The following is a 20,413-nucleotide window of genomic DNA, read 5'->3' as shown; positions in this document are numbered from 1 at the left end:
GAAGACTGAGCATAACTGTTGGCTGCCTCTTCATGGGGAGGTCACAGAGCGACAGACACTGGGAAGAAAAACACTATAAATACCCTAAATTCCAAGTCTCCTGATCTTCTCTTTAAGTAGGTTTTGCTTATTTGATTTTTTTTTTTTTTCCCAGCAACAATTAATTTTTATAGATATTGTCTCAAAGCGGAAAATAACACCTATATGATTATCTTCACCTTTAAAAACAAGTAAGCACAAAAAACCCACAAAACTAAGAGAAATGTAGGCATTTCTGGAAGTATTATGATGCAGCTCATTTTCAAATTATAAATAATGACTTAGTATTTAAGAACTAAAATCATGTCTACCCAATTCTTTAGCTAAATACCTTATGCCCTGAGTAGGCAAACAAACACCACCCACTTGCACTTTGTGCTCTGTGACCTGGAGACACAGCAAGAAGGTGAAGCAGCCACCTGTCTGACAGAGGGAACGGCACCATTCCACAATGATGGCAGGGAAATGTGCTAGAGCAGAACATAATGAGCTATTTCATATTTTTACCTTGCAAGCTGCTTTAAACTTTCCTATGTATTACATTCTTTTTCTAAAAACTGTTGCTTTATATCTGCTGTTTTCTCTCTTTTCGCACCATCACACTAAAAATAACAAGCTGGCAGTCCCTCATATTAAATAGCTAGTGTTAACCAAACCATCAGCCACATACAGCTCTGACTTGTAGAACAGAAGAAAATACATTTTGTATGCATGAAATAAAGCTGAATTCCAGCTTTTCATTAAAAACTTAAATAGCTTGTAAACACTTTATGTGATCTAAAATGAACAAAGCATCAAAAAATCCCAAACCTCATAAAAAACCCCAAACCCAAACACCTTATTTGAGGCTGTTTCTGTTAATTTTATTGGCTGCCTAGTGTCTGTATTCAACTCATGGGACCAGCAATGACCATCTGTCCTATAATTAATGCTTGAACTATGAAATAAATATGACAACATTGGACAACATAAACACACCATAAGTAAGATATCTTTGCAAAAAATATTCAATCAATAAAATTTCTAAATGGAAATAATATGGAGATTTAAAAAATCAACAATTGCACCTATTTTAATACAAATTACAAGCTAATTTGTATTTAATTTGAGATTACTCCATAAAATGGAACAGAAAAATATCTACAGTGTAAAAAGACCATTGGTTTTATAGAATAAATCTTGTGATTTTGAGCAATAGGATCAGAAAATGTGGAAATAGTTCATAAGTATTCTACAACTTTAATAAAAATGCTCTTCAAAGTAGTTGTGTGTGTGGGAAACTGGTACATCCCTGAAAAATTAAGATGTGTCCTCTAAGTGAGGACTGTGAAATGGAATCACGACACTGCACACATTTCCTTACAAGGTCCTCGAGACCAGGGCTTCTCATTTTACAAATAAAACCTTTTTTCCTTCTCAATGTCTGTCTGCAAATTTACCTTCAACTACAACAGCTAAACTGTTTTTTTCCTTCTCAGTCTTTTCAAAAAATTACAATTATGAAAGTCATGTTAGTCCTGAATGACATCTGCATAGTATGGCTACATTCAGTTGGTTTGTCTGTAATACAGCCCTCATTTTCATCTTAATTCCTTATAATTTGTGGCATATCTACATTCCTAGTACATTGCCAGCTGGGTTTTTCTCCATTCTTAGACAAAGTAGACTGTAGATCCTTACAATATTTTTAGAAAACCAATTCCTACTGAAATGTCTTGAGACAAATACAGTAATCAGGATAAAAAAATGCCTTTCACTCCCACTACCATGCTTTGACTCACACCTGCATGCATGTGAAAGCCAATCCTGTCCCTGGAACAAGATAATCTGAGCAGCTCTGGCACACATGGGAAAACTACCTTGCCACAGTGGCTTCAAACGTTCTATTTAAAAGAGTAGTAGGAGAAAGGCAAATAATTTTTTTTTTTCAGTACCTTCAGACTGAATTATAAAATAGCTTACAATAACAGAAATTTGTCTTTTTTTCTAATCCATTCTTTGTTCCAATCAGAGAAGAAACACAGCAAAGGTAAACAAGTATGGAATTATTATTCACTTTTTTAACAGGCTTGAAATGCAGTACGCCTAAGTTTTCTATACCACTGCAATAGGCACCCTAGTTTCCTTACTGTGCCGCGAGGTGGAGAGAAAACACAGATTAAAAGAGATTTCAACAACAAAAAGATATGTATATATAAACTATTAAACCTTACCTTGCCAGCCTGGTTTGCACACTGGTTTGACGTTAACTCGTACTAAGACATCTTCGGTTGCATGTTTTTGCCCACAGTCGAAGGCTGTGACCATTATCTCATACTGGTGCTGGTTATCATAGTTTAGTTTCTCTGTGTTTCTGATGTTACCTATAGATTCAATAGAAGATAACATTCAGAAATTACTTCTTGGCTAAGCATATACAGACTATAACATTTAGGTCCTGGTTGTGACCAGAAAGCTCTTTGAAACACATGGGACATGCACATGTAGGACAGTTACAAGGAATGAGAAGTATTTTCTATCAATACAGCAGAGAAACAGAGAAATTCTTAGGCAAATATAAGATGGTAGCGATATGATATGGGCATCTTGAAATGTATAGTATGAGTAGGTGCAAACTCATTTTCTACATCTTCTCATACAATCTCATACAATACAATCCTTTAACAAAGCAGCCACATTCCTGAGACCTACTGCATCTCTCCAGTACAAGTATCTTCCTTTTTCCCCTAAAGCTATTACACTTTTGGTGAGAGAGATTTTTAGCCCTTTAACACCTCTGTTTCAAAAATAGGAAAAGCCCCAGATTCACCTTCTACATTAGAGCAGTTAGTGGTATTTGATATGACAGCACAGCTATCACATAGAAAATAAAATCTGGCAACAACAGAGATTATCTGCTGAATCGGACACACATATAAAGGTGACAAATTGTTTTGGGAACAGAGGCATTACAACTTCCACAGGGAAAGGGTAATATCTTTCTGAGAGAACCTCCTGCAGGACTGGAAGATCACCACGCAGAATGTATGTTTTCTTAATTACTGTGTTGAGCATTTAATTTCTGTCCATTTCCACTGAAATACACTTCTTGCTCAAATTGAAACTTGAGACTGTTTGATACGTTTCACACTTCTGTTCAGGGTTGTTTATTATACCATCTCATTATACATCTGAGGATGTTTGTTCTAGAATTGAAGAAACAAGCTTACTCTGGATTAATGCTGTGCAAAACAACTGCCTTCAAACACGGTTCTGAAAATCAAATTGTTGGGCTAAATTTGGAATGGGGAGCACCCAAATCCTGGAGTGCAGTCAAAAACAGTGATCTGATTCCAATAGCTGCTGGTTAACCCATCTGTTGATAGGCATGCTGGCATTGTTTGGGGGTTTGGGTGCTGTGGGTTTTTATAATCTCATTTATTTATTTATTATTCAAATGAATGAGAGTCAGGTGAAAGCAGACAAATGGAACTTAAGTCTTTCACTAAACCTCCATTAGTTTAATTAGTAAAGACTTTCAGCAGGCCTCTCTCTCTGATGCACCCTCCTTAATTGGTCAGAACCAAAAGCTTTCCTGACTACTACTACATCAAAGCTAACTTTAGTAGTTTAGTTGAAACTAATGCAAAGTCAGGTCTGAAGGAAGGCTGCTTTTGCAATTATCACTCCCTTTTGGTTCAAAATTTGTAGCTTAAAAAGACACATCTGCATTTATAAATCAGGTGCCATACTCCACTTTCTGTTAACTTTGAGTCTTTACCCCTCCCTTGCTGAGCAGGGCACAGAGGGTGACAAACCTTCTCACTAATTTTGTCTCAAATGGAGAAGCAGAAGGACCTGCTGAAGACTAATACAGAAACATTGCTGTGTTCTACAGCTGCCTTGGTTCTCTCTCAGGCACCTCACTTTGTCAGGCAGCTATCTGTTCTTGCCATCACAAAAGCAACTGCAATAACAATATCAACTATAATACTACTTGGTTTTTCAGTTAGTAATTAGTAAAACAGTTTAATCTACTCATTTTACTATCTTGAGTTGCTTGATTAGTACCTGCCTAAGCAGACTTAATGAAAAACTACCACTATATACTTAATGATTTATTTAATATCTGCTTAGTTGTTCTTTCCTTTCTGCATTATACTTTTTCTTAGGTGAATCTTCGTATTTCACAATTTGGTTCTCCTTGGTATTATTTTAGTCCATGATCAGGCAAGATAATTCTCAAGAAACAATAGTGATATAGCTCACTTGATGATGTGGGTTCTGTGCTAAGAAGACAACTAAACTAAGTTACATGCAAGTCTCTTAAAACATATTGTGTCTTATACCTTTAGTTCAAATCCTTTGCACAGCAAAGCATAAATTTGTCTTTGACTTTACACAGTTGTATTTTATGACCAAGAGTTCATTACCTTCCAAGTCAGGCTCATCGTATACAAGAGTCAATGTTATTAGTGCTACAGTTTTATAACACAATGTATTTTTTTTCACAAAAAAATTATATATCAAGGGTCAAAGTTGCCAAATGTACATGGGAAGCCCTATATTCCCTACCTTTAGGCACCTAACTACAAAGATCTACAAGAACTACACCAGAGCCGAATGCTGCTTCCTGTGCCAGTGCTGGGTGCCTTATACAGTTTGGTGATGGGAAGCAGACTGTGCACTGCTACAGTATGGAGAGTTCTCTCTCTGTTTCTCCACATGTTCCCCAATGTGTAATATAGTTTTTCGGGGTAACAAAATGCTCACTCGTTTGATCTAGATACAAGAATCAAGTTTTGCCAAAAAGACAATGATCTGCCAAAAGAAAAAAAGCTGATGGAATAGCATGTTCATCTTTCTAAAGGCCTGTGTTTATGATTTGTTTCATAGGCTGGTAGTGAAAACAAAAAATAAACACCACCTGGGACTGATATGAAATTCCACACTTACATTACTAAAAAGCAAAAACAAACAAAATCCAAAACACCTAACTTGGAAACAACACAAGAACCTAGATTTGCTTTTCACAATGGGTAAAAAAACCCCCTATAAACAAAATCCTAATTAGCACAGTATTAACAGACAGTTCCAGGCATCTCATATACCTGTTCTAAACATCCTACAGGTAACAGAACTGGGCACAATGCCAAAGCATTTGTACCAGAGTAAGTTTATATCAGTTGGCACAGAGAGACATTCTCAGCAATGAAATACGTTGGAACTAAACAACATATTTCTGTCACAAAATGAAAGTGCAACCATCTATTTTAACTCTGTCTCTAATCCCAGTGGGTTTAAGCAATTACCATTATCTAAAAAAAATGCAAATTAGACCCCAATTACTGTTGATTGTGACAGCACTGTGCTTTTAGTGAACAAATAGATCAAAAAATATTAATTGAATTCATGACCAAGAAACTGCAAGTATTACAACCTTCTACCAATTATTCAGTGCAGGCTTTAAAGTCACATTTAAATCAATGATTTTCTCATTGCCTTTGCTGAAAAGCAGGTCCCAGGCACATGAGGACAGAGAGATAACCAAAGATTCCTGACGCTTCATATCCTTTTGATCATGCCTGTGTAAGAAACCCATGATCACTCACGAGCCAGCTGTGCTGTGTGATAGGAGCCGAAAAGGCATAAGCAAAAGGGATGTCTGCTCTCTATCATACTAATCTCCGTGTTTTATTTATCTGCGGTATCTGTCATAAACTTGGTATGAAATAATGAAACCACCTGTGACTGATGTAAGTATCCAGCGCCATACTGGCAAGTCATGAAAAGCTCTGGGAAAACTGTGGTTTCAAACAGAAATATGGAAAACTTCCTTTTATGACAACAGAGGAAATCTCACAATTAGGAAAAAAAAAAACAAACAACAAACAAAACAGAGAAGAAAATCTTCTAGGGAATGCACACAAACATCTTCTTCCAAATGCCCCCTTCCTATAAAAAAATCCTTTATGCAATTGCTCTGGCAAAAGATTACTGTGCCAGCTGACCTCATTTATTTAAACACAAATGTACTCATCATGATTATACCTCCTATGTAGTATGCTTTCCTCCCAATGTATTATTAACAAGACAGCTTTTTTCCCCAATGTCATTTACAATTTATTAATGCTAACACGTTATTAGCTTTTGGTGCTCAGCTGTGCATTGTACAAGAACTGCACAAATAAAGATGAATAATTATTGAATAGGGGAAAGGATTTTATAAAACATCCCAACATGAAAATGACTGCTTAGAGAAAACAGTAGCTCCATGCATGTATTCAATTTCCAATTTGGCCAAAAATCAGATTTGACTTTCAAAGAGTATCCTCGTTCTACACAAAACATGGATTAAACGCTTCTGTTAGGAAAGATAAAGCAGAGCATTGCTGGGCATGAACACAGGGTGCTTGTTCTGGGGAAGCAAGTTCTGTGAGAAGAGAAATTTTCATCTTGAATTTCTGCACAACTCCGCACACGTGAATATCAATAACAAAGACTCTTATCTACAAAGCGATGCCAATATGGGACTGCTGAAGTACTTGAAAAACAACGCTACTCCTGTGTATTGTCTGAAGCAAGCAGAGAATAGGAGGGAGGATCTTCACCACATTCTTAATGCAGCCCAGTCACCTCTCCCAAACTCAGCGTCAAGTTCTGTGCTTTTCCCTGGTGAGAACTTGACTGGGAAAAGCAGGAAGCTGACAGGGCTACTGGAGTCCAAAACTGCTGCATATGGAAAACGTAATATGGTTCATTATTTTTCCTATAATTGTATATACACTAGAACACCAACTAAAATCTGCTCCAGGAGCACCACAAATGGGTAGATCTGTGGACCCATGCCCTGAAAGTTTTAACAATCAATAAACATATCTGGACTATTGTGAATTCTACACTTAGACTCTGCTTCAGAAAGTTTAGAAGAATGGGACTAGCTACAAACCAGTGAATAAACCCTAGTATGTAGGGCTACATGCTGCATTAGGAAATGCCATCAGTTGGATGGGAGACTACATTTGAGACAATTAAGAGAATGGACTGAGTGACATAAATATATTGCTCATCTGAAACTGAGGCTTTACTTTCCACAATAAATTATGGTGGCACTTTCTGACCAAATCTTACATAAAAGAGATGGAATTTCCCAGTGAAATGGATCTTTTGTTCTCAGAGGTGAGAACAGGATTACTCTCTTGAGTTAAAACTCAAGCCCAGTTATCAGCTAGTATCAATAAGGAATTTATCTACAGAAATTACTACTACCTGTCCCAGAACTTACAATTGCTCGTTCTCCACACTCACCGTTTCTGTCAATGGCAAAAGGAACATCAGTTGTGACAATTTCATAATTGCAGATCTGGCTATACTGTGGGGAACAGTCCTCGTCTATGGCTTCTACCTGCAGTATGCTGTCATAGATCTTCCCTTCTGTCACGGTGGCTTTATACATGCTCTCCTTGAATACTGGTGAAAACTCATTGACATCCTTTACTTGGATATGGACCACTGCCCTAAAATAGGTAAAGACAGACATCAAAGAGAAAAATTAATTTATCATGACACAGCACTAATAGTTTGTTTTCAAAACACTTGAAAACACTAACAAAGCATATCTAGAAAACTATGTACACACCATGCTAAAATATTATTGAATTTTTATGTTTATTTTGCCCTGCTTAATATCTTAATGTGGCACTAGGTAAAAACCTGCTGTCACAACTTGTAGGTAGAGGGCTTCACGGTGCTCCTTATTAAAATTTGTCTGCCTCTTAAAACGCACCCCAACAGAAAGTCAATGTTATTATTCCACTTTAAAATGGGTTAATTAAAAAAAAAAAGAAAGAAAAAGAAGAAGAGAATTACAGTAACCTTACATATTCGCTACCTAAAAATGGTCAATTTATGAATATTCCTTGATATTAAATAAGCCTCTCACCATCTGCTGATTACAATTATTTAATGCTTTAATTAGTTACAACATTGTATGTGTAAACCTTTGAGGGTCAAAAATAACAGGCCTTTTTAGTATTTAATAAGCAAACTCTAAACATTGTCCTTCAAAAGAATCTGCTATCTGGTTTGATAGACAAAGTAACAGAGGGACAGAGAAATGAAGAGACTTTCTAGATCAATAGCAGAGCCAGTAGTAAAGGTTGGGACCCAGGCAGCGCAGCTTAGTACGTGGTTTACTATACAAACTGCTACGAGAAATTGTAACAAAGTCTGATCCTGATGGGCCCGATTTCATTTGGTCAGGATTAGACCAAAACTTTCCTAAGTGGAACGTTCTAGCTTGTTGCTGACATGTGAGGGAAAACCATAACAAAGTTTAATAATACGAAGCAAAACTTGTTTCTGTGACTTGATGGTTATTTGACACATAGGCTTCCCTCTAAATACCCTGAAAAAGTTCAGCATGAATTATAGAGCTAATTAAATTTTTAATTGTAATGTGTCCTGGATAGGCAAAAGGAAGAATAATTACTATTAATCATTTATTTAAATAGCTCTCAGCAAAACGAACAATTTGTACAACAGTTATACATCTACACAAGAATTCAATTCGTCTTCAATAACAAATGGTCTGAAGCTTTGTTTCGTGAATTGAAGTGGGAAAAAGGCACTGTGCCAGTTAGGCTTATGCAGGAAATTGGCTCCACACTAAAAAGTATCACCTACTAACCTTCAATACCCCCTTTTCAGAGGATTTGAATTCCTCTGAGACTCGTTGTCCAAAAGCCGAGGTCAGAAACACACTGTGGAAAGGCAACACTGCTGCAGCTTATAAACACGTACATGGTAAAAAAACAAAAGGTGATTTTTCTTTTCTTTTACCACTTTAAGTCAGGTTAACAGAGAGAAAATCTATTTAGAATTTGTAAGCATCAATTAAATGCTGACTTATGTGTCCTGGATGATCTGCTTAGTCACTGTATTTAACATGAAAACAAGAATGGGAAAATAAACTGAGATGCTGAGAATAATGAAAAGATACTGAGATGCATTTCTCCACTTAAACAGGGACCCTATTAAAAGCTTCACTGCAACCACTGCAGAATGGGTCAAATTGCAAGAGGCAGGAAAGAAAAAACATTTCCCTAAAGGAAAAAGGAATAAAAAGTGGATGGACTGTTGCAACAATCTTATTTGACTTCTACATTACTACGATATAAAAAGCAGCCCTTCAATCTGATATATACTGTAGAGTAAATGGATACCAAAGGAAAAAAGAATTCATCTTCATTTTCACCCACTTGTGAGATTTCTTCCAGTTTGTTCCACCTGGTCCAGATCCACAGTCATAGGCCTGGATGATGAATGTATATTCCTTCTGCAGTTCACAGTCAATAGGACTTTTTGCTCTAAGACGACCTTCTCCAGATGTCTTGTTTAGCACAACAGCTTCGAAGGGCATTTCTTGTCCATGGATTTTAAAAGCACAGATTTCACCTGTGAGGAATAGTATAAAACAATCATAACCAGGGAGGTCTGTGTCTTATGCGCTACAGTGACACTGATGAAGTAGCATTCATTTGTTTTACACACGTTGTTATAGATAAGGGAAGCACACACTCAGGTAGCAGTTTAGAATACATTCGACAGGGCCACTGACCACATGCTTGTACGTGTGATGTGGCGAGTGCAGCTCTGGTCACGTACTTCTCTCCTTCCCTATCACTACTAAATGGTTTGTTAAAGCCCTAAAGTCTATTCCCTAGATATGGCACTAACATCAACGTTGACCTAAACTATTTTTGAGCTAAATTAAGAAGACTGTATTTAGTTAAAGAAAATAGCAGAGGGAAAAATAGAGAATTTCTTAGACGTGGTCTTTTCTGACTGCTCGCTCTCCTTCCTTGAGCCACTTGAGCTGCCAGCTGGTAGCAGATGTTCAGATTCTTGCAGTTTAGTTTCCCAACGGTAAACAAAACTAATGATGCAGAACATGGGCGCATTCAAAATATATCTTGCTTTATTTACAGACATATGTCATCTTTGGAGCAGAAGCAGTTGAAGGAACACAGACAAGTGTCCGTTTTGGACATCTCAGTCACCCAGCAACATTCACACTCTCTTACATGAATGCCTTCTTGGCAGCAACTCACTCTGACTCCAAAGTGCCTCCTAATATAATAGATCTATAGTTTCTCTCAGAGGAATACTATATAACAAAACAGATGATATACCAAGGACTAAAAAAATTGATTTGGACACAAAACATAACATAAAAAAAAAAAATCTTATGAGAATAGGAGTCTGGAAGGGGGGAAAAAAACCCCCTAGTTTCTGGTGATTCATTTTTTTATCCTTCCTACTGATGGCAAAGATATGCATGCTGAAATCATTTTTTGCCACTTCAGAATCCAACTTTAAAAATGAAATATTTATATAAAGACCAATGTGGCTTAAATATTTTTATGACACATTAAACACATGCTCTTTTCTGAGCAAGTCAGTCTTGGGCCATGCATTATAGATTCAAAGCTGTCTCCCACTCACATAATCCTTTTCCATTTATTTCCAATTTACAGTTGTAGCCTTTTGGAAATCTCCCTGCCAATCATATCTGAGTCAACTGCCATATACTAAACTAAATGTAAATCTACGACCTCTAATTCAAGCCTGGCCCCTCACTCTCTTTTTTCTATAATATAGTGTTTATTTTTAGAGAAAAAGGGTATACACTGACTCTCTAAAAGCGTTAGAGTTCATAATTCCTATTATGTGTGAGAAAGAAAAAATGTGAAGGAGGTGTGTGTGGGGAGGGTGGGGATTAGGTAAACTCAGTATTAACACCAGTTCTTTAGGATATTCTCTCAACTACCACCCCATAAGCTTTCCTTGATTACAACGGGAGCTGAAGGTGAGCTCAGCTATATACACTGACAGCTTTGATTATGGACACTGATCACTGAGTTTGTATCTTAAGTTGTCACACACACCTTTGAAAAAAAATTATAATTTCCTTGCAACTTCAAAATGAAACATTAAGCTAACATGTTATTGTGGATTTCAGTTTTATTTTAACTAAATATGTAAATATGGGCAGTCTAATGGAAAAAATACTATTTGCTGTGTTCTATAACAGTGGCCTCCATAGTTTCTTAATAAGAAAGTTTTCCTCAGATGCACAATTCATCAACAAAAATAATAACTTCAGTGGTTTGTGTTTATTATTTTATTGATCCACTGTTTGACTGTAAACATTATGGAATTTGCAGACATTCAGGCCTCCTGTTCTTAAAAAACCAGAAATAGCTCAGGGAAGAAAAAAGTTCTCTCAGTCTTAGTCTAAACATTGATCACTTTTTCCTCTCCAAATGCAGAGGCCTGATGCAAAGCAATCACAGAAGCAGCACTTGTTCTAATTAGATCTCAGCAAATATTTTAGAAGTCTCTATATCCTGCTCCTATACTCCAGCTTTATACAGAACTCAATTTTGTCTTTTACATCTCCATTTGCCAACGATAAAATAATGACAGCTGCATGGATATGGGGAAATATTTGTAAACACACTGCAAAAAAACCACATGGACTCCCAGACTCTGGCTACAGAAAGCTAATTATATGAAAACAACTGTGTATGTTTTTAAAAACTAGGTAAGATTTTTTCAGAAGAAGGATTCTACTACTGTTTGCAAATAAATCATTTAACACTGTTGAAAAATGAAAATATAGAGGAATCATAATGATTCTAAACAGGTACCTTCCTTAATGACTATATTGGAAACTATAACAGTCGTAAGAGCCATAACAAAGCAGAAAATTAAATAAGGGTCAACATTACATTGCGAGACACACATATGTACAGATACATAAAACTACCAATAATAGGCATTACAAATACTGGCTTTATTTAAACCCAGCTAAGCTAACCCCAGACCCACCTACCTGGTGCCAACAGGAATTGTGCCAAGCTTATATTATTTGCTGGGTTCTTAGATATATATTGTCATGAAATTTATTTGAGGAACGGGAGATGGGGTCTCTCTCTTATTCAGCCTCACATTTTAAGTTGCAGAACTACCACATTCAGGACGTTGGCATCACCCACTTCCCTTCTCCATTGTAAGGGTGAAATAAATAAAGGGCAAACTGGGATATTGTTTTCCTCTCAACAGACAACACAGCAAAATATCAAACTTTGTTTTTAATTTCATTTGAACATATCTGAACAGATGCATAAAGGATGATTGAGGGATCATAAAAATGGTGGTGGCAGTGAGCCAATAAAATAGGGATAATTTATGTGATGTGATACCACATCAAGATAGAAGCACACCAATGAAACCCTATAGCAATTGCACCCAGGGTAGAAGGAAGATATCTCTTCTCCCAGGGCAGGATGTACATCCTGAGGGTTTTCAGTTGCTTCCTGTAAAATCTTCTGATTGCAGGGTTTAACTTCACTAAGAGTTCCTTCATTTTAATACATATTTTAATTAAATTCTGGACATTATGTTTTTTCTTCAAATCATTCAGGCTAGCATTAGCCATTAGCACGTATTAATTTTGAAGTGTGCATTATTTTAAGTTGCGAGCTCTGGTAGAGATCCATAGGTTACTACTGCAGGCATAATAATAATATAATTTCCTTTGTAAAAATTATAATAACCTGAAAAAAGCTATTGACAGTTTATAATTTCTGAAATATAACCAACCAAACTTTCCACTGTTTAAAAATTCCTAAAGACAATGTTTCATATTCAGTAACATTTACATGCAAGATTTAGTGATTATAAGCCTTAATCAACCAAATTTTATTGCAAATTACTGCTTTTTATATAAAAATAAAACTCGTGCTTCTTTCAGTAGAAATAAAAATCCCCAATGTTACTTCTTTAACAACTACACAGAATTATTCATTTGAAGTCAATTTCAGAAGTTATTAAAAAAATTTGCATGCTTATTTTGCCTTTCACAGCTACCTCTGCTTTTTCTTCAGCTTTCATTAGACCAAGAATACAGAAGACTTCAAATGAAAAGCTGGGATCTCTGACATTTACTTATTTTCATCAATAGTTAATAAAAGCCAGCGGTTGTATGTGAATCAGCAATCACTAAGTGGTTTCATTAGGTTGTAGGAAATTTAAGGAGGCTCAGTGCTGGGTCCTGCCCTTGAGTCTCAACAACCCCATGCAACACTCCAGGTTCGGGAATAGAAAGCTGCCTGGGGGAAAATGGGTGTTGATTGACAGCAGCTGAATATGAGCCAGCAGTGTGCTCAGGTGGCCAAAAAGGCCAACAGCATCCTGGCTTGTATCAGAAACAGTCTGGCTAGCAGGACCATGGCAGTGACCATCTCCCTGTACTTGTCACTGGTGAGGCTTCACCTCGAATCCTGGGTTCAGTTCTGGGCCCCTCACAACAATAAAGACATTTTAGTGCTGGAATGAGTTCAGAGAACTGGTTCCATGAACCAGTTCTGGTTCCATGAACCATGAATGAAGCTGGTGAGGGGTCTGGAGCACTAGTCTGATGGGGAGCGGCTGAGGGACCTGGGGCTGTTTAACCTGGAGAAAAGGAGGCTGATGGGAGACCTTATCGCTGTCTACAACTACCTGAGAGGAGGCTGTAGAAGAGTGGTAGTCAGTCTCCCAAGTAACAAGCAGAAATGGCCTGGAGTTATTAAGGGAGGCTTAGGTTTTCCTGGAAAGGGTTGTCAGGCGTTGGAAAAGCCTGCCCAGGGAAGTGGTTGAGTCACTTCACTTAGGAATTTGAAAGATGTGTATCTGTCCCACTTAGGGACATGGTTTAGTGGTAGACTTGCAGTGCCAGGTTACTGGTTAGACTCAAGATCTCAAAGGTCTGGAATCCTGCAGTGCAGGGCTGCTGACATTTGGAGTTTCTCAGTACCACTGGGGAGGTTTAATTCTTTGACAAGTTTTCTGTCATAAGCTGTACCTACCATTTAAATAATTGCAAAACATAGAAGATTATGTTTTGAGGGAGGAAAGGGTAGTTGTTTGGGAAAATAATAATAATAGTAAAAAAGAGAGATGTAAAATATCTTAAAGGATAGAAAAAAAAATTTAGGGCAGTAACTACTGTATATGCTTTTCCAGCTCATTGAAGTCAATGCTATTAAACTCATATTAAAACCCAGGAAGTGGTACTGACATCATAAACAGAGGGAGGTGTTCATATCTTAATAAAACACAAAAACTGTTATTTCCTCATATCTAATTTTATAGGCAACAAGCTCTGCAAAACAAGAGCATAAATCCACTGCTACCCTTCCTATTCTGTTCCTATGGATTTGAAATTGGAAAGTGAAGGAAACTGCACTTGCACTTCACGTGATTAATTGTTGCCATAAGCTCACACCAAACCAACCAGGCTTCATTCTTCTGCTGAAGCAGGGACCAATTGCTCGGGATAGAAAGGTAGCTCTGTGGGTAGCACATAAGCAGCAGTCATATCTGGGTTTCTTCCTGGCACCATGGTAAGCTTCCCAGGGAAATCACTTAGGTCATTAATGTACTCAGCAACAAACCACCTGAAAAACCTACTCTACAATTTCGTTTCAATAAGGTTGCTTAAAAAAATGTAATTTTTATGGACATGCTCCAATTATAGTGAGATATATATGACCGCGTTGCACTTTTGGAAAACAGACCACCACTGCTTAGATGCTTAACATGTCACACTGTGCATTAGGATCTGCACAAGAGACCCTTGCACTCCAGCTCAAATGATGGAGAATTGATACATGCTTATTTGAAGGCTGCGGTAAACTTTGAGACGGATCACAAAAATATGTAACAAGGCTAAAAAGGTTTGCGCACATGAAGATGTGGTTAATTAGCTAATGATTATACAGTTCTCTGTATTACATCCTCTATTCTAAAAGCATAGAAATATAAAATATTGTCATTCATTCCTCCAAAACACATACCCATGTTATATTGTAAATAACCTCAAACATTTATTAATCTTTTAATCTTTCTGAAATCTGCAAGATTCAAGAGAGAAAGAAAGCAACAAGGTTTGATTTTAAGAACAGTTACAAAACCATATACTATCATAATCAATACATAGAGGTCCATGTGTAACTACAACAGTGGAAGGCTTTTGTTAACCTCATTTTTTATGTTTGCAAGCATCCTGTGGATTCCGCAGTGCATCTGAGTTACACACACACATACCCTCAACACAGAGAAACAGCTGTCCAATCTAGTTAGAACGCTATAAGGCGTAGCACAGCCTCCTTAACCGTTACATGATCATTACTGAGAAATATTTGCCTTGCCATTTTTTAGACTACCACATTATTATGAACTATTTGAAAAATAATCCTGCAGCTATACAGTTAAACCTGCAAAACCCCACATGAATAAAAGGAACTTTATCCCCCAAGAGCTCAGTGAAGCACAATCAGTCAGTTCTCAGCTGGGTCATTTTCTGATCTATGTTTTCACCACCTTCACACACACTACCTGCATTATTTGATTAGTGTTTCACTTGAGGTTGCAACATTTGCAGTCAGTGACAGCAGGTTTCCTGCTACTGCAGCAGATGAAGCATCACTTCGCTTCAGCCAGCCAGCCATCTTCAAGTGAACACAGAGGCCCAGATGCTACCACTGCCCTAATTACACAACTGTGTCTGAAAGATGGATCATGAAGCTATTTCACCCCTAGGTTAGTGAGGTCTAGACTGAGAGAAACAGGAGATAACTTGCCTGGTGAGGCACTGACCCATTTTACTGTGTATATATTTTGAAAAAAGTGAACCTATTTTATAAGAGAGACCTAGAGGTCTCTGCATGTAAGATTACAACTGTTATTGTAATGCTTGCAATGATTCCTAGCCACTAAGTACTGCTGAGCTGTTAAAGGACAAATGCCAATAAAATACATAAAAGTAGCTAATGATGTATAATGTGACTAGAATTTAAAATTAAATAAAGACCTAGGATTAGGAATGCTGGCTAGCAAATATGTACAGCTTATGGAATTCCAACAGGCTGGTAGGCACACCTAACACAAATGTTTTCTGCAGCAGGACAGATGCACCAACTTGACCTACTAGGTCTGTCTCTCTTTTGCTATATAGAGAGTACCATGTCACAATCAGTTTAGAAAATCAGTAGCTGTTTAGTCTATTGAGGAGTCAGCTGACTGACAGAAAAACTTACTTTTAATTAAAACACTTTCCCTAGGGCCCTATATCAAGGCAGACAATTTCTGAGATAAAGAAGCTTGGAAAATGTTGCATTTATTAAAATTATTCCCCTGAATAATTTAAAATGTATTGTTTTGGGGTATAGTTGGATAATTCAAAGCACACAGTGGATGATCAATTCATTTTTCTGTTTCTTTTTACTCAAGGGCATCAGGCAGCTTTAACTTGAGGTTTTGTATCAGCAACTTCGGCAAGGACATACTATAGGTAGTGGACTTAACCATATAAAGCAAAGGAGAGGTAAGTACTAGGAGCTAGGGCTGTTTTGCAAAAACAACCACCATAAATAATCCCCAGTATGTAGACCAAGCCAAAAATGACTATTGGGCTCTACAGAAAAGTGATTGCCTACAGGTTGTTAACAGTAGTCCTGTGTCCTTCTTCCAGCATGCCAATATTTTATGATAGCCATTCACCCTCTTTTTTCTCAGGTTTGGAATTTGAAAGATGAGGTTGATTAACAGAACGCCATTAAAAAGCATTACAGAATCACTTGAGAGCAACGGGTGGTCACTTGAGGCTATGCGGGGGTCTGCAGCCAGTTGGATGCCAGCAGCTCTAAGCAAGAAACCCAGCACTCACATTAGCACAGGGCTGGACCTGAATGAACAGGTGCCAACTCCTGGATGTGTCATGGCTGGAAAGTCTGGAGTGAGAGCACCCTGGATGTGCACAGAAGACATGAGAAAGGACAGCAAGATCCGCCTGTAATTTTTATTTATTTATTGATTTATTTAATGAAGTGAGGACAAAGAACGCCATTTTTTAATGAGAATTTTCTCCAAAGCATGTACGCAGACAGGTCGGGTTTGCAAAAATAAGCATTAGAGAGGAGCAATATGAAATACTTTTGGATAAGCATGGAACATTGGCAGCCTATGAAGTGAGATAAAAGGGAAATTATGCAGTTTTCATCTTTTCACAGGCTCCTAAACTCTTGTCAGAGACACATTACGCATCTCAGGACTGTTTCACCCACAAAACCACACGTGGCAGAGAACACAGTGAGGTTAAAGGTTAGGAAAGGGGTAAAGTGCTTGCACATCCCCAGGTTTTCATTCAAATATTTACTCTGCTACGGCCTCTTCTTATGGAGCAGATTAAGTAAAAACCTTAGGAACATTAATTCAATCTTGGCATGGAGCCTGGGCACAAGGGTTTAATCTGTGCATCTTGCAGACGTGCAGTAAAGTAGAGCACTGAGTTTAATTGTTACAAGAATACCATATGGTTCCTCCTCATCACAGCTTTTTTTTTTTCCCCATTTGTTTTGACTTCCACTTGTCTGTCTTTGATCTGAAATATTCAGCTCCAAGTATAAAGACATCCTCTGGATTGGATCCGTAGACATGATTAGTTTCTTTGGGCACAAATGCTTCTACTACAAAGCATCGATCACAAATGAAAAATAACAGTCAAAATTATAACATCTAGCCTTTTATCAGAATGGAAATCACATAGCAAAGATAAATTAATCAAAGAAAAGGTAAATATAGACCTCTCACTACAAGACCATTTGCATTCTAATTTGTGTGGACACTTCAAATTGCTATCATTATTTTTAAAAAAATACATTCAGCTTTTCTTACTCCTCTAAGCCTTACAACCTCCTCCTTTTTTTTTTTCCTTTTTTTCATTTCTTTTCTTTTTCTTTTTTGTACAGTTTATTTCCTATCGTGCCTTTATAAAGACAAGTATCAGTACCAGTTTATTCTGTGCTGTTCCTAAGCATATGTTTGCTCCCCCCACCATTACCAATAAGCCATCAAAAAACTCCAGCCACTTACCACAGTTCAAGCAGTAAACAATTGCAGTGATTTGTCACTCACAGGCAGTTCATGAGGAAACCTGTTTTTTTAGGCACACAAATCTGAGAGAGACTCCCCACCACAGCTGTGTGTAGGATTGCCTTAGCTTAATATTTTACACATTAGAGGTGTGAGAACCTTAGCTGTGTGAGCTGACTACACCTCACTATTTCTGGATCTGTCCGTGAGCAACTGTGACTGGATATTTTGTTCCTTATTTCCAGCTTTTGACTGTGCTAATAACAACACAGACAAACACTTAAGCAGTACAAAAATCTCAGATTTTTCTGAGACATTAGCTTATACCTACTCAGAATTTAGTAAGATCCTTGCTTTTTAACACAGGAGTGTCAGCCAAAACGAGTCCTGATATATTCAGGGATTCAGATGGGACTCCAGCCACCGAACCAATTTCAGAAGCACAGACCCTTGACATAGTATTTATAATGGTAGGCAGTGCTGTGCACCAGTAAATCTCAGGCTGATTGCAAACATTACTCTTTCACGTAATGATATGATTAGTAGTAGTATAAAGCAACTTTTCTGACTTAGAAAATGAGATTATTTTTTTTTTATAGTCTCACCAATATGAAAATAACTATACTGGATATAAAAACCACATCTGCATTGAACCTAAAGATACAGAGCAACCATTAAGAACTCTTTAGTAAAAACAGGAGCTCTGTACCTTTTAAGACTTTACAACGGGATATTTCCTGTGTATTATTTATTCAGTTATGCAAGGAGGTTTGTTTTTTAAACAGTAAATTCAAAGGCACAATAACCTCAACACACTGGGTTTTGTGCTTCTTTATCATCTAACACACTGAAAAACCCTACTTATTGGCTGTATTTCTTCGATGTTATCCTGGTTGCTGCCCTCATCTTTTTGCTTGAGCAAGAGCTATACAGAGGACATAAATCATATTGTTCAGCAGCTTTGAAGATGATGTTAGCTTTTTTCCCAATGTGGAATTAAAAACTATTTGAAACTTTTCATGAAACTGAGCTGCATCAAAATAGCTGTTTTCAGAGAAAGGTCAGGTTTTCAATTCAGTTCTCGCAAAAACCCCATCAGCACTGCACAAATGACAGAACTATCAAAACACCCACAAAATACTTCTAGTTCAGTAAAACTGTATTTTTGATAAACCATACTTTTACCAGCTCCATTATAAATATTTAATGACTCTGCTGTCTTTGATTTCTGCTCCCTCTCTGCTGCCCATTTCTGGCGTTGTCAGTCTGAGAGCTGTTCGTGACATCACACCCAGCTGCATTTTGTGCCTTTTTTTTTTTAACCTATTAGAAATCAATACTTTAAGAGAGTGGGACTGATAACCCTTCTGAAAACCTGTAGCACCTGTCCTAGATTATAACAGATTTGGGATTTCATCCTTGGATTTAATTACTACTTTCTAGGAATTTGGACTTTCTAGGAATTTGCAATCAGCAGATTTCTTGCCTTCAAAACACACACGATCTTGTAAACATTTCAGTATCTGGGGGTGTAACAGGGGTCATTCCTTCATCTTCTGCCTCATATCAGCATCTGAACAAGTCACTTGCTGTTCATGGAAACCTGAGGCCCATGCCCACTGGAATGATTGAAACTGGATTGAACTCAATGGAAAGATTCTAATTGATTTAAACAGGGAGCAAACCACACTGTGTACACGTATTTTCATTTCTTCTTTACATTAAAATATTCCTGGATTTAGTATATATTCCTTTAAATTACTTAAAATCTTTGTTTCTTTATTTATATCTTGGATCTCTAGGAGTTAAGACTTCTGTGGGAGGTTTTTTTTTGGGTCTTTACAGACCCAACCGTTTAAACGTTTTATAATGCGAACTACGAGGATGTTTCTGTATCTGTATCTAGCCTTCGAGCAAATGAGAGACTGCCTGAAAATAGAGTTGAAGTAAAAAATACAACCTGGGTCTTAATGACTAGGTACGAACTTTACATTGATTGCAATGGCAAAAGGCAGTCCCTTGCTGAGTCCTGGCAAAATCCATAATTGCTAAAGGCTAAATTATCCTTGGTTAACTGAAGCACAATAAAATTAAACCTTGTAGTACAGAAATGAACACAGATCTCTCAGTTACCAGATGCTGTTATGCTGTTAAGCATAATATCACAGATCTTGGTGAGAGAACAGTTTATTTTTCTACTTATTCTGTATTCCATTCCCACTTTCATTCTACAAAGTGAAGACCAAAGCTTATTTTTTATGCCTTAGGAGCTATGACTGAACTTTCATTGCAATTTAATGTTTAATTTGAAATTAATGGAATGAAGGATGCAACTATTAAAACCCAACATGTGCAACATAAAGCAATAAAAATGTAACACCATGAAAATTGCACTGTAATAAATCATTTCAGC

The 20,413-nt window shown here is 37.2% G+C and overlaps 1 protein-coding gene across 5 annotated transcripts in view; it reads right to left on the bottom strand.

The window, feature by feature from the left end:
* Nucleotides 1–20,413, bottom strand: part of CLSTN2 (calsyntenin 2) — a 439,253-nt gene that overhangs the window by 76,993 nt on the left and 341,847 nt on the right. For all 5 annotated transcript variants that reach the window (XM_065074409.1, XM_065074406.1, XM_065074411.1 and 2 more), the window contains 3 exons: nucleotides 9,279–9,474; nucleotides 7,327–7,535; nucleotides 2,253–2,402 (listed from right to left, as the gene is read on the bottom strand). In XM_065074409.1, coding sequence (XP_064930481.1) covers nucleotides 2,253–2,402; nucleotides 7,327–7,535; nucleotides 9,279–9,439 — 520 coding nt within the window. In that variant the 5' untranslated portion in view covers nucleotides 9,440–9,474. The remainder of the gene's footprint in view (nucleotides 1–2,252; nucleotides 2,403–7,326; nucleotides 7,536–9,278; nucleotides 9,475–20,413) is intronic.

This window comes from Columba livia, chromosome 9 (genome assembly GCF_036013475.1).
Source record: "Columba livia isolate bColLiv1 breed racing homer chromosome 9, bColLiv1.pat.W.v2, whole genome shotgun sequence".
NCBI lineage: Eukaryota > Metazoa > Chordata > Aves > Columbiformes > Columbidae > Columba > Columba livia.
Note: the sequence above shows the minus strand (reverse complement) of the source record. Positions and strands in the feature narration are given on the sequence as shown.